A 14915-nucleotide genomic window follows, 5' to 3' on the forward strand; every position below is an offset into this window, starting at 1 on the left:
CTTTAACTACTTTATACATATGTAAAGAGTTGAAATGTTGATTACTCATTTTACTCGAAATGTTGATTAATCATAAAGCAAATTACTCAAATATTTTTGTTTTTGGTTAATCAAAAATCTTGATTACTCGAGTAAGTGAACTTTTGAGTAATCATAATTTCCAATTAATCGAATAATTGAGTTATTTACTTTATGATTAATTAAAATTTTGAGTAATCAATTAATCGCACAGCCCTAATTTCAACACTTATTTTTTTTATTGGTCAACGCAAAAGTTCTTATCAGGTGTCGCTAAGCAAGCCAGCATTTGCTAGTTTTTAATAAAAAAGGTACATTAGTGTAAATCACCCGCCATTTCAGTTTATAACGTAATAATACTTATGTTTGTAAAGTTAATAACAAAAACTTATATTTTTAGTACTCGAAATTAAATAATTTTATGTTATAATGTAAACATAATAGCCTATCATTAAAACAATTTTTTTTCAGGCATTTTTGAGGTTAGGTTTGTATGGGAGGTATGCTTTAAAATAAATCGATTACGTCCATATTTTTGGAGTTCATAATAATAATAATAATAGATTGGCGCTTACACATATGTTAGTGCTTGGCCGAGCTTCTTCTCCGATTTGTGGCGTGCACCTTGATATTGTCACACAACGGGGAGGACCTACAGTTTTACGCCGACTCCGAACGGCGATTTTATTTTTATGAGAAGCTGTTTTTCATGGCAGAAATAAACTTGGATGTTTGCCATTGCCTGCCGAGGGGCGACCGCTGTTAAGAAAAAATCTTTTTTCTATATTTTTTGCGATGTTGTTACCACTAATACAAAGATATGGGCCAAATTTCGGACTCATATATTCATCGGTGCTCTTTTTAATGACATTTTTGAGGTTAGGTTTATGTGGGAGGTATAATTTAAAATAAATCGATCACACCAGTTTTTCGGTTTATGTCCAGAAATGTTGCTTGCAAAAAAGATAGGTTCTACGCCGATTCCTTCTAATTTTTTCCTAAAAGTGTATGGGGCTGTACTACTGTGCTGCGTGCAAATTTGAGCGCTAGGTAATTATAAGAGGTTAGATAAACACCACTATTCTCAATTAAAAATGGAACGGAAATAACTACTTTTATAATTCATTGCGTGTAAATTTATTAATTTCCATGTTAGGATGCGTTCACACTGAAAGCCGAGCGGCGCCGAGCGCAGCAAGGTGGAAAAGGTGAAGCTGCTGGTATTCACACTGAATGAAGCGGAGCTTCTCCGATGGACTTGGCTGCAAAGATACCACAAAAAATACCGTCAATGAAAAGCGCAAAAATATTTGCAAAATTTTATCCAAAAAATTATTTGTAAAATTCGTTTTTGTCTGAATATTGTGATGATTTGTTTGCAACAGCATCATGAAGCTGAAAAATTAAGTAGAAAATTCAAAATCAAAAACTGCCTTGCTTTCAGCTCCAAAACGCTTTTGAAAAAGCTTGCTGAATGAACACTTTCACATAGCTACGGCGATTTGAAAACTTCACTCAGCTCGGAACACTTGGCTCCGCTTTCTGTGTGAACGTACGCTTATAGGCGGCATACACGGTGCGGCTGACTCGCGAGTCGGTTTGTATGTGTTAGTGAAAATAAATATGCATTCTCTGAATGACTCAACTGTGTGTGGTCGAAAGACGAGTCAACACGTGCACAGATGACTCGCAAGTCAGACGAACCGTCTATGGAGCCTATTAGGCTAATGAAGTAAATTTATTCGGTACCTATATTATTTTATGTATTTTTTAAATGTATGTTGCAGATAAAGTCACTCGATTCCAACAATCTGGATCAGAAGAATGACGATGGTGTCGAAAGTGCAGCAGTATTACCAGAAAGTCAGAAGTCAAACGCTTTACAGGGTCCTTTAGTTGATGCTCCTAATAAAATAAGTATACAAGAAATCAACATCAACGATAATCACATTGAAAGTCCCTCCGTTGATGCTAAGGCGAGCACTGAAGATGTTGAGCGTGTCGCTTTGGAAGCAGCTGTGTTAAATCCGCGAGTTGTGCCTGGCACAAATAATATTGCAATTAATGATTTTGTCAACAGTCTAGACACCTATACCTTGCCGCAAAAGCAACATTTCCACGGCGCTACAAATGAGCGTCAAACTTCTGTTATTGCGGCTTTCAAGCACTCATGGAGCGGTTATAAAAAGTATGCTTGGGGACATGACAACTTGAAGCCATTATCACAGGGTTCGCACGATTGGTTTGGCTTGGGTTTGACCATCGTAGACTCGCTGGACACAATGTATATAATGGGTTTAGAGGATGGTATGATTTTAAAACACGCTTTTTTTCCAACAAAATACGTCTAACTTATTCCCGCAGAATTTAATGAGGGTCGTGAGTGGGTCAACAATTTCCTCACTTTTGATATCAATCGGGATGTGAATCTGTTCGAAGTGACTATACGTGTGTTAGGTGGCCTACTGTCTGCTTACCATTTAAGTGGTGATAAAATGTTTTTGACGAAGTCGGTGAGTTTATTGCACATATTTAAATACACAACCAAACACCCTTAATCGTTTCTATAACAGATTGAGCTAGGCAATCGCATGTTGCCGTGCTTTCTCTCGGCCTCTGGCATACCATTTTCTGATGTAAATCTGGCATCAATGAGTGCACACTCGCCTAAATGGTCCCCAGATAGTTCGACCAGCGAAGTAACTACCATTCAGTTGGAATTTCGTGATCTCAGCCGATCTGCTAATATATCAATTTATGAAATAGTAAGCAATAAAACTTAAAACTTGTTAAATATTATTCTATACGTTTATCTTCTTAATAGGTGTCTCATGCAGTTAATAAGAAGGTCCATGCGTTAGAGAAAATCAATGGTCTGGTACCGATATTTATAAATGCAAATACAGGCACGTTTAGAAATTATGCCACAATATCCTTGGGTGCGCGCGGTGACTCCTATTATGAGTACCTATTAAAACAATGGCTACAAACTGGACGAAAAAGAGATGATTTGTAAGTGTTGAATATTTTGGTGAAGTCTTTTATTATATTGTTTTCCATGATCGCTATTAATTGTATGGAGTACCCTATTACTTAAATTTCTTAACTACATAATTCAGTTGATTGCAACTTAAACCAGTAAAAAGTATAAATGTACGCCAAACCGAACTTTATATACCTGGCTCACGTATTAAATGTCGTTTTTAACCTTTCTAAATACCACATTATAAGCAAGAGTGTTTTTTCCGGATTTCAAAAATTTAGCTTCTCCTTTATTGCTAAAATATTAATGCAAGCGTCTATTCTGAGTGAATTAACTTATTTAGTTGCCGATTTAACGCAGTTTCCGTATTTCTGTAAATTACCCTTATATGGAAGTTGCCTGTTGGTTACTGTCCGATTTCAAAAAAATTTAACAGGTTTCTGTCCCGAGTTTGGTGGGGGTTGATGTAGTGATTACTCACTTACAGCAATTCTTCATAAATCGACGGTGCCACGCCTATTTTCACAAAAGTTTATAATTGTCTTATACGGCTTTCCCACGGCACCACAATTATGTAGTTCGCTCTCTCATTCGTAATTCGCACTCCACCTTCGAATTACGTAATTCGCCATACAACATTTGGAGGGCGAATTATCTCATTTGTTGGTAATTCAGATCCAATTACCACGCGAGTTACGAACGAATCGCTTGCACTTTTTCTGAGTATGAAAAGTAAAGTTCATACATGTGTACATCAGCACTTTTATACGGAAACTTATAAATTTTTAGCAATAACTTACATTTGGCATCAATTTCGCAGCCAAGAAAAAAACAGAGACAGAGAACTGTCAAATCGAATTAAGAATGTGCCGGTGGGAATGGGATAATTCGCGATCGTAATTGGGGAAGCGAACAAAGTAATTCATGGTGCCGTGGGAACACCGTATTATATTATGCTAATATTCTACTTCAAATTCCAATTTCCAGCGATTGGGATGAAGTATGTACTTACGGAAATTTCGTTATTTTGGGATTTTTTCTAAAATACCATCATATAGGTGGTGGGCGTGGTTACCATCCGATTGCACCCATATTCAATACCTACCTGGGATGAAGGGATAACCTTGTACCAAATTTCGTTGAGATATCTAAATTTTGCTCGAATTATTTTATGAACCTATGTATGTCTATATTTATCTCGATTCTATTAGACTGTTACAAATAACCGTTATGCGAACGAAGTTATATTACCAGTGCTGCAAAACAAATTTGGAGCTAAAACACTAGAAAAAAAGAGTTAAATAATACTAAGCTAAATTTTTTTAAGTTTAGCATTTATTGACGTAAAGTTGATTTTTACATTTTCCGCAATTTAAATAAACACAACGCAGTGCTGAAAAAAAACTTGTAAAGGAGCATGAGGCTGAGTGGAAGATCGACCTATCTCGGCGGCCGTTCGAAAGGCCCTATCTCAGAAATTTTCTCAACAACGCTCCATCTCAGAAAACTTTGTAAGAACGTCCCACTTCAGAATTTGATTGAAAAACGCATTATCTCAGAATTTGGTTGAAGAACGCCCCATGAGAAATTCCATTCATTGAAAAAGTGACAAATTGTCATTGTCCGGGCTTAAAATTGTCGCCAGTCATATGAAATTTATATGTAAATCATGTACAATAATTGCATTTGCATTATTTTAGTTTTAAGAAATATTCACATTATTGAAAAATAATGAAATGCGCGCAATTGCCATATAAAAAATCCTGTGAAAGCTTTCCGACCGAGCTATTTGGTTTTTTCCGCCATTGTCGCGATAATTTTGTCAGAGTGACAATTGGCAGCACGATTGTCGACAATATTCCATTTGGTCACTGTCGTTTTCCAAAAATTTTCACAGTTGCCTACAAACGTATATGAAACAGGAAATATGTCGCCGACAATTCTGGCAGTGAAATTGAAATCCTGTCATCTTCTATTTTTTTATGTTGCTTTGCTGTTCGTTTTCGTCCCAATGAAACATAAAAAGTGCATATTACATACATCGTTTCTAAGGAAGATTTTCTTAATTTGCGGAGGTTTTGGTTTTATCGGGAGTGTTTTACAGTCCTTCCCGGCCAATTTGAAATCAGTACCGTGGGTCCCGATATCCCACGCCCATCTCTAGTACTGACTATGTATTGCATTTTTCACGCAGATCCAAATACTTATGAATTTTTTTGCCTTTGATTGTTTGTGCTCAACGAGAAAGCATTATCAAGACGATTTTTCGGAAATGATAAGTAGCACATTCTCCTATAATCTGGGATTCTTATTCTGAAGAAGTAAAGAAGTATGTGTATTTCATACCCACAAATGTAAAATAGGTACCTGCCAACGACTACCACAAGAAAATTCACCTTTTTGTTTTTATAAAATACGCGAAATTCAGTTACAGTGGTGAGCAGCCTTTTTTCTCGCATTTGATAACTGGCACAATTGTTTAGTACCTGTATTTTTATTCCACAGAACCTACCGATAAACGTCTGACCGCTCAAGAAGGTACACCTTAATAAAATGTATATGTTGTGCGAGTTGCACTAGAAATTTTCTGATTTTCTCGATTTTAGCAAGTAAATTTGTAATTAAAGCCGTATTATACATACTAGTATCGCCCAGTTGTCGAAATTCGACATTTTTTCATGCACTTTTAAATTTTGGTTATCACCGATATTAACTCCTTTATTTATGCTAATGACGATTTTGAAGTCCACCACCAAAATTCATAGCGAATTTATAGGAAAACTCAAAATCAAATTTCTTACTAGCTTTCGAAATTATACCGAGAAAGGAACCTCAAATTTCATTTACAAAAAATATGCATATGTATGTATATGTTTGTATAGATGAGATGACTAACGGTTCCTCTGTGACTATTATGTTAAACAAATACCAATTCAGACTGTAAGTACTTTTTTCGATTATATTAGTCTGAGAGCCCCTTGGAACTAAATTGCCAACATCTGCATAAACTCCTCATTCTTTTCATCAGAATCGGTGGAGGTTGAGTACCTCGAAGGTGTAAATATGTCGGCAGCCAGCTCGAAAACGCCCTATCTCAAAAAACTTCTCAAGAACGCCCTATTTCAGAATCTTATTGAAAAACACTCTATCTCAGAATTTGGTTGAAGAACGCCCTATTTCAGAATTCGATTCAAAAATGCCCCAGCTCACTTCAAAATGTATTGAAAATGTGCTGATATAGGGCGTTTTTGAATTGGCAGCTGAGATAGGGCGTTTTTGAAACGAATTCTGAAATAGGGCGTTCTTCAACCAAATTCTGAAATAGGAGGTTTTTGAAAAGTTTTTTGAGATAGGGCGTTTTCGAACTGGCTGCCGGGATAGGTTGATCTTCCACTTAGCAGTCGATATATACTCAGATGTGAAAATATTCTTTTTAAATTCGAACATTTTTAAACGATAATCAAATATAAAGTATTCATTTTTACTATACATTATTTCCCTCAGTGCATATACATGTTATACAGTATTAGATTACGGATCTTTATGCCGTTTTATAGATCAGATCGTAAGAGACAGGAGCCACTTAAGAGTAGTAAGGCGTATTGTATTTTGAATAGTGTGAAAACTGACAGTTTATAGAATTCTGAATAGTAGCGATAAACAAACAAAGGGGAGTTGAGGGGTTAAACCTTACCTCAACTGTTACCATTGTTGCTAATTTTAGGTATTAGTAGTTCAACTGCCGGTAAAGCCATTGCGACGCATCGAACAAAATCACTAGGAATGTCCAGGGATCGATCCCTGGTCTGCTAAACCCCGATCGGGTCGGCTTGTCCGTTAACGTTGTCGTCAGCCTCAACTAAGGGGAGGCCCAGGAAGTGTGCAACTTACACCGGGTCTGCCCATAGAGACAGGAGCGTTTGCTGGGTGGGGTTTTTGGGGGCATGCGAAGAGGTACCGTAAGTCTTGTGGCGACACTACGCATGCCCGGCACTCATTGGACACATTTGCGTTCACTCTGCTCAGGTGCGAGTTTAGCCTGCTGCAGTAGCCCGAGCGAAGTTGGGATATTGTGGAGCGATGCGAGTCTTCCGAGGCAGTCTAAGTTCTGTCTCGTCACGTCGGGTGTGCCCAAAACTGTATTCGCAGGTCGGAGTCTATATAACTCAAGACCGACTCCCTGTGAATGCCATTTAAGGCCTGTCGGTATGCAGTTGGGTCCAGAGGTTGCTTAATGAACCTCTACTTTGGCGAGGGCTCTTCTGCGAGCAGTTGTCTGCTCGGATGCCGACATCTATGGTACCTTACTGGAAACTGCTTGCAGAGCATTGTGTTATGCTCCCTGATGGGGAGCATCTGGACGTTGTCGTGAAGGTGGTGTTAAGGCGACATTAACATCGATATGAGAAAAATTAAACAGCAGCGGGGAAAGGGAACCACTCTGTGGGCCCCCTGTTTAATTTTCGTCGAGCAGTTGTCTGCTCGGATGCCGACATCTATGGTACCTTACTGGAAACTGCTTGCAGAGCATTGTGTTATGCTCCCTGATGGGGAGCATCTGGACGTTGTCGTGAAGGTGGTGTTAAGGCGACATTAACATCGATATGAGAAAAATTAAACAGCAGCGGGGAAAGGGAACCACTCTGTGGGCCCCCTGTTTAATTTTCGTCGGTTTGCTGGGTCTGAAAATGTGAAAATGACTGACGCATGGGGACCAGTCATATAATTCGGCAACCACCGTTTGAGTCCCTTGGGGAGAGGGGAAGCATCAATATCGTCTGGTATCGTGGAGCGGCTGACGGTGTCAAACGCCTTTGACAGATTCAACGCTATTAGGACTGTCCACGAGTAATCTGAGTGTTTATGGCGTTAAATGCTGTTGTGCTTTGTAGTTTATGGAACCCAGATGATACCTCGCTGGGGTCAGTTGGTTTGTGTTATGCAAGAGTAAAACGGCCTCAAGTGTCTTCGCTACCGGGGAAAAGAGGGCTATCGGGCATTAAGACTCTCCTTTGTTGGCGAGTTTCCTCGGTTTAAGCAGTGGGACTACCCTTCCCCTTTTTCAGATGCCCGCCATGGACAAATTGAGGACCTTGGTTAAATAATCTACTCCCGCAGGACCCAGCATAAGCACGCAAGTTCCGTCAGGACCTATGGCTTTGGAAGCTTTCGCCTTCCCGATGGCTACCTGAACCTCACCGCTGGTGAAAACAAGAGCTGCACTTGGTGTGGGCAGTTTGTGCATTCATTAAGATCCATGATGCGGGGATTTCCGGGATTGGTCGGACAAAGGTTGTCACGCTCATTGGCTAGCATATTCAGCAGGAAAATTCGTAAGGTGTCGAAAATGCATCCGGCTGGGATTAAGCTGGCTACAGCGGTAGTGACAACCCTGCGGAACTTACGCTCACCTACGTGAACGTCGGTTGGTGTGGGAAGGCAGAGAAGGTGTTTTCAGTAACTTCCGCGAAGTCGTTCCCAATCGGCTTTAGAAAAGTAAATGTAGGTTCGGTGTTCTGTGGAAGCAGGTTTATCGGCAGGTTTATCAATCGAGATGACTATGGACAGATGGTCTGATGCTAAGGTCAGCATAGGTCGCCACGTTATGCTGTTTATCAGACCAGCGCTTACGATTGTTATGTCAGGCGAGCTACTGCAGCTGCCCATAAGCCTGGTGGGTACGTCGTCGTTCATTGTGCATTTGGAAAAAGATTCTCGCGAATAACTGAAATATTCGGGGTTTACCTCTAAAACAAAATCAAAAAAATTTATATTAAAATGATATTGAACTTAAACAAATATGGCGCACGCAGCAAAAAGAATTAATTTGTTTGTTTAACCTTTTTGGAAATTTTGCATTTGTTTGTTTTTTTTTGTTTGGAGTGGGATGGCACAAATTGAAGGAGCAAAATCCCTATACCCAAACGCTACCCATATAAGGGCTCCCAGAAGAGTATTTATTTAAGGTTCATATCAACTGCGTTTTATTGTAACTTTAATAATGAATATTGAAATTCATTTGTGATGATAAATAATATAAACTTAAACTATCGCGTAAATTGTAAATGGGAAAAGCGCTTCCAGATTGCAAGCAGGAAAGCATTTTTACAGTCTCTCCTTGCTAAGCGTTTTAGAACGGCTTCACTCAAAAACCTACCTTAATTATCTTAAAGGCCTATTCTATTTTAATTGCACAAGCTTATACAAAGCATACTAATGTTATTAATTTTTATTGCAGTCTTATTTCGGACTATATACGGGCTATTGACGGAGTATTAACGAAGCTGTTGCGTCGTACGCCCAAAGAACAGCATGTCTATATTGGTGAATTAATCAATGGGAAAGACTTCAAACCGAAGATGGACCATCTTACTTGCTATCTACCTGGCACATTGCTTTTGGGACACAAATTTGGAATGCCTACTTCACATTTGTTGCTCGCGCGCGATCTCCTCGAGACCTGCTATCAAACATATATGCGGCAACCTACACAGCTGGCGCCTGAAATATCATATTTTGCACTGACTGCGAATGAAGAGCAAGACATTTACGTGAAGCCCAATGATGCTCACAATCTTTTGCGTCCCGAATTTATAGAGAGTCTATATTATTTCTATGCATTGACGGGCAATCGTACCTATCAGGATATGGGTTGGAATATTTTCCAAGCTTTTGAGAAATACACTAAAGTAGCTTATGGTTATACGTCGATTGGCAATGTTAAGCATGTTTTTAACACAAGACTGCGTGATATGATGGAGAGTTTTTGGTTGAGTGAAACACTTAAATATTTCTACCTTTTGTTCAGCGACAATCGCAAAGAAATTGATTTGGATAAGTGGGTGTTCAATTCGGAAGCGCATCTGCTACCTTTGAGAAACCACTAAGATCATAATTGCTTGCATGTGTGTACGCGTGCGTGTGTGCAACAAATGTATGTAACCGTGACCATGGCACCGTTAATCACTCTCAATGTAAATATTATTTACACTTATTTATACATGCATACAAACATAGTGCGTATTATCACGAAACTTGAATGAAGTGTATGTAATCGTGATTTTACTTTTGCGTTTGCGCTCAGGTCGTACAGTGGTCGTAATAATTATAGCACCACCACATTTTGGCAAGTTTTAAAATTTTTTCTTTGTTATTTAATTTTGATTATTATTATTATTATCATTCTTTAACAAAACCAATGTAAATCCAAGTTTGAAACTTTGTGCAATATTAAACAAAAAAATCAACAAACTTTCCAAAAATTTCGGGGGTTTCAATTAGATTTTCTAGAATGATTCTGAGTATGCACTTTTGTAGCCCATTGAATTCTAGTAGAATGAAGTACAAGTTTCAAATGGCCAAAAATTATGGTTGTTTTTTGATTTTTTTTTTTGTCCCATTTGCTTCTATAGAACGGATATACAAGATTTATTTTTATATGGAGGAAACCCGTTACATCTTCGATAAAAAAATAAAAAAAAATTAAAATTAAACAAAAAATAATAATATGTCAAAATGGGGTAGGGCTATAATTATTACGACCATTGTATGTAAATAATATATACTACATAAACATAATAATTTATTACTATTTTTAATAATTTAGAGAATAAAATTACTAAACCAATCTTAACGGCAAGTAACTAACCCGCTCTTCATCGACGTCACAGAGTAATTGTAAAATGTGTGAAACTACAAAATAATGCCAAAAACTTAAAAACGAAGATATTAAAACGTGTAAAAGAGTCATAGGCTCGAGGGGCATCTAACTTTTATATTCAATGTTAAAGTATTTCATATGTAGTTGGTACTCGAATCGTCCAAGAAATTTTGGTTAACTTCAAAGAAGAATGCCACCATTTTTTTAATTCTTATAGTCGTTATTGTTATCAAAGTAATATATATTTCTGGTTTTTTCCACAAGAAATCAGAAAAATTCTGAAAATGATGAAGAATTGCCATTCGGCAGGTAAATTTTCGTTGGGTGTCACAAATCTCATTCGAGCAAGGCCTTAGAAAAATTCGGACACTGTGGTTTAAAAAATCCCACCTGTCAAATGTCGAGTTGATAAATTTTGAAATTTGTTGTGATTGTATCCGTGGCCTGAGAACGGAATATTAAAAATAAATATTTTCAAACAGTGCAGATTCAGTAATTATGTGGACGGTGTGTACAACGACATTCATTGAATATTAGAATTGTTGTCCAAAAGAGATATAAGTTACGTCTATTACAACGCGAATTTCTGGCTTGCCTTTTTTGTTTTTTCCTGTTTCAATCTTTTTGAAATATGTACATACGTACATATGTATGTGCCAGAGGCCTCCACGCTTATGCTAGTATGTACGAGTACTTTATTAAATCACACTTCTGACGATTACCTTGATGTGAAAGCGACGTATTTACTCGACATTTCCGCATCGAGACATCGTGTGATTACTAACAACATTTACACTATCTTCAGTACTATTCCGGGCTAATTCTGGCAAGTTCAGACTCGTATGGGATCGCAATTATTAATTGATATCGTCGACATCGTCAACAGCAGTACGACCAGTATTCAGACTACTGAAACTCGATTAAGGAGCACATCACTCCACCAATCGAAGTAAAAACGAACGATGCGGTCATTTTTATTAGGACCATCATCGGTTGCTCGCATCAATACATATGATTTCCTATCACTCTCATTCTCTTGATTTGACCAAAATTTGTGAGAATGGGTTTGGTAAAGGTGAAATTTTTTTCCCCGATTGTTGTAGTTTTAGTCAACCTGGGCTAGCTAGTGTGCCGCATTGCTTTTACATACTAATCGTTGCGCTCTCGCTTTGTATTCGAACACGCAATGTTTCAATGGTACTAAGGTGATGATGCCAACGATGGCATCGCCAGTTATTAACATGTTACCTTTTTATGTAATCGTGCAGGCCTCTATGTAGTATGTACTTCATACAGTTTTATTCATAAAAATAGCAGCGCTGAAAAACTTTTGTAGCTTATGATAATTATTTACAATTTATTGATAAATATAAGCCATGTAAAATAAGAGAAATAATAATAGACAGTTATTGTTCAAAATAAGAAATTCAAGTTCACCCAAATAGCAACTCACTGACTCACTAAAGTACGAAAAGTACGCCCAGACCATGATTCAGTAATTAAAGTTTTGCTTATTATTGACATTCGAGTTTTGACACTCCCTTAACTCCCTTACAAAGGCTTTGCACACACACACACACGAACCCACGCACACTGCCTTGCTAAGGGAGTCGATTTTGTCAAGAGAGAGCGAGAACACTAGATGGAAGCGTCGCCATGTTGTGTTTTACGGTTTTCACCGTTTATCTCGGGTTGTATCGGCCTTCTACGAATTCGCAATGTCCTTCAGAGCCGAGCGGTACCATTTTTCTCTCGTCGGCCCACAAAATATTGAGCCATTTCGTAATAGGCCAATCGAAATTTTCGGGTATGCAGTTTTGTAGCCCATTCAATTTTAGTATAATAAAGTGCAAGTTTCAAGTCGCTAAAAATTACCGTTGATTTTTTAGATTTTTTGTTTTGTGGAGGGTGTTGCGCATTTTCTGCCATATAACACATGATCAAAACATTTTTTTACATGGAAAAAAATCCGCAACACCCTCGACAAAAAAAATTCTAAAAAATCAACGGTACTCCCGAAACTGCATACCCGAAAATTTTCTAAATATTCTAATTAAAAATTTTGAAATTTTGATGAAAATTTTTTGAAGTTTGATTAATTTTTTTGCAATTTGTGCAAGCTTTGCAACTTTTGTAATTGTGGTTTCTGAAATAGATTGAAATATATTTTAAATGAAAATTATTAAAAATAAATAAATAAACATAATTTGCAAGCAATATCGTTTTGAATTTCGTTGCTAATTAGTTGCACGCATCTGTATGTATGTAGCTTTAAGATATTTTGCCAATTCAAGGATGATCAGAAAATTAGCCATCACCAGCTATCAATCCAATCAAGAGCGCAAGCGAAAATAATATGCAAAGTGAGAGGAAAATTAAAGTCAACGAAAAGAAAATTAGCCTTCACTTGTAAAAACTGGAGCAAGAAGACACACCAGCTGGCCTTTTAAAACTAGTATCACTGTCAAAAAATAAAGATTTCGCTCAGAGCGGGAGAGTAACACTGAAAAGTAAGGGATCGCTTTCTAGTAAAATATGTTAAGTTCTGTCAGCTTCAACATAACCTCAAAATTTTGGTTGAACATTTTTGCTTATTTTGTATGTAAATACACTCAGCTAACACATGTTTATGAATAAACAAAAATACTTTCAAATCTAAATACTTTCCAACATGCTTTAGCAGAGCGCACTTCTCTTTTGTTTACAATTTGGTTGTCAAACACACTACAGCTGATCGTTTAACACATTCACCCGAATTTACCAGCAAACATCTTCCGACTAAAACTGATAACTTCTGACAGAGGGGTCCTTATTTACTCTCTTTGTTTCCTCTCAATTGTCAGAGAACCGAGTACGAGATCGAGTTCCAGTAAAATCTGACTAGCCCGGACTCGTACGGGATCGCAACAAGATCGCAAACTCATGGTGCCGCTATTGAAGAAAAAAGAAAAGTGAACGTTCAGTATACGCTAGGAACATTTCTGAAAGTAAAAATTAGTTAGCACTATCACAAAGTAGTCAGTTAAAAATCATAGTAAATACCAAAGTCCAAAAAAGTGGAATTACTTTGTTTACAAAAATTGTAATCATGTTTTCTGATGGATAATTTTTGCTTGCTAAAATTTTCCCAGCACAATATGAGCGTCTCTCTTGCAACGAACTGTCACTTTGCTTTCTCAATTTTCGAGTGATGGATAATTTTTTGGCGTTATCGAACGTCTACTTGTATAAGTTCTGAATAACTATAACACATTTTTGTGTTTTCGAACGCAACAATTGGCATTGTCAAATTTGAATTCGTTGTTTAATAAAAGTAGGCTTAAAATTTAAATTAATATAGAAATCTCATATGAATAGTGAATTTATGCAGACAAAATATGTAGTGGTTTAGTTATTAAGTTGCTTAGGTTTAGAAGGGGCACTTTAAGAACTCCGACGTATATAGTATGTATGTACATTATCGACGACCGAAAATCCACTTCTTTAGAATTTTAATTGGTAATAGCAAAAATATGGTTCATTATGCTCTAAAAATAATCTGTACGAAATATGACAATTTTTGGTCAATATCTTAGGCGCGCCCAAGTCCATCAAAGTTTAAGTGTTAAAAAATGGTTTCTTAGCTTACTTCGATTCTCCGCAAAAAAGTCCATATCGTCACTAGACACGAATAAAGGCGCGAGCTCAAAAGTTGACGGCGAAAAAAGATGCATAAAAAAACTTCAGCGTCAAAGACTCTTCTACTACTCTCTTCTTCTACTTCGCCGAAGTTATTCACAAGCACCTTTTTTCGCAAAATTTTTTTACGCGCCTTTTTTCGCCGTCAAAACACTAGCGCGCCTTTATTCGTGTGTAATGACGATATATCAAGTTATGTAGGACTAATACTTCCGAAGATATTTGCAATTTTAGTAGAAAAATGTGTATATTAATATTTATTTTGTGAGCACATTAAACTTTACATAGATTGTTTGTGGAGCATATTTTTGCTATTACCAATCAAAATTCTAACAAGTAATTCTTAGCAAAAAAAAAAACTCGGTGCGTGTAGTCTCTACGCGCGGAAGAAGTGAAACTTAATAGAGGAAATTCCAGAAAGAAAGAAATGTGCGATATACATACACATGTACTTATTTTCTAATATACATATACAATTTCTCTTCATCTTCATCTTCATCTTCATCTTCATCTTCATCTTCATCTTCATCTTCATCTTCATCTTCATCTTCATCTTCATCTTCATCTTCATCTTCA

General features: G+C 37.2%; 1 protein-coding gene across 1 annotated transcript in view; it reads left to right on the top strand.

Annotated features, from left to right (window-relative positions):
• Nucleotides 1-10174, top strand: part of alpha-Man-Ib (alpha-Mannosidase class I b) — a 15765-nt gene extending 5591 nt beyond the window's left edge. The window contains exons 4-8 of the mRNA XM_017624837.1: nt 1806-2325; nt 2383-2531; nt 2592-2783; nt 2843-3030; nt 9240-10174. Of these exons, the coding sequence (XP_017480326.1) occupies nt 1806-2325; nt 2383-2531; nt 2592-2783; nt 2843-3030; nt 9240-9888 (1698 nt within the window). The 3' untranslated portion in view covers nt 9889-10174. The remainder of the gene's footprint in view (nt 1-1805; nt 2326-2382; nt 2532-2591; nt 2784-2842; nt 3031-9239) is intronic.
• Nucleotides 10175-14915: the final 4741 nt, after the last annotated feature.

The sequence above is a fragment of the Rhagoletis zephyria genome, unplaced genomic scaffold (genome assembly GCF_001687245.7).
Source record: "Rhagoletis zephyria isolate East Lansing unplaced genomic scaffold, Rhagoletis_zephyria_1.1 Rzeph_scaffold_03791, whole genome shotgun sequence".
NCBI lineage: Eukaryota > Metazoa > Arthropoda > Insecta > Diptera > Tephritidae > Rhagoletis > Rhagoletis zephyria.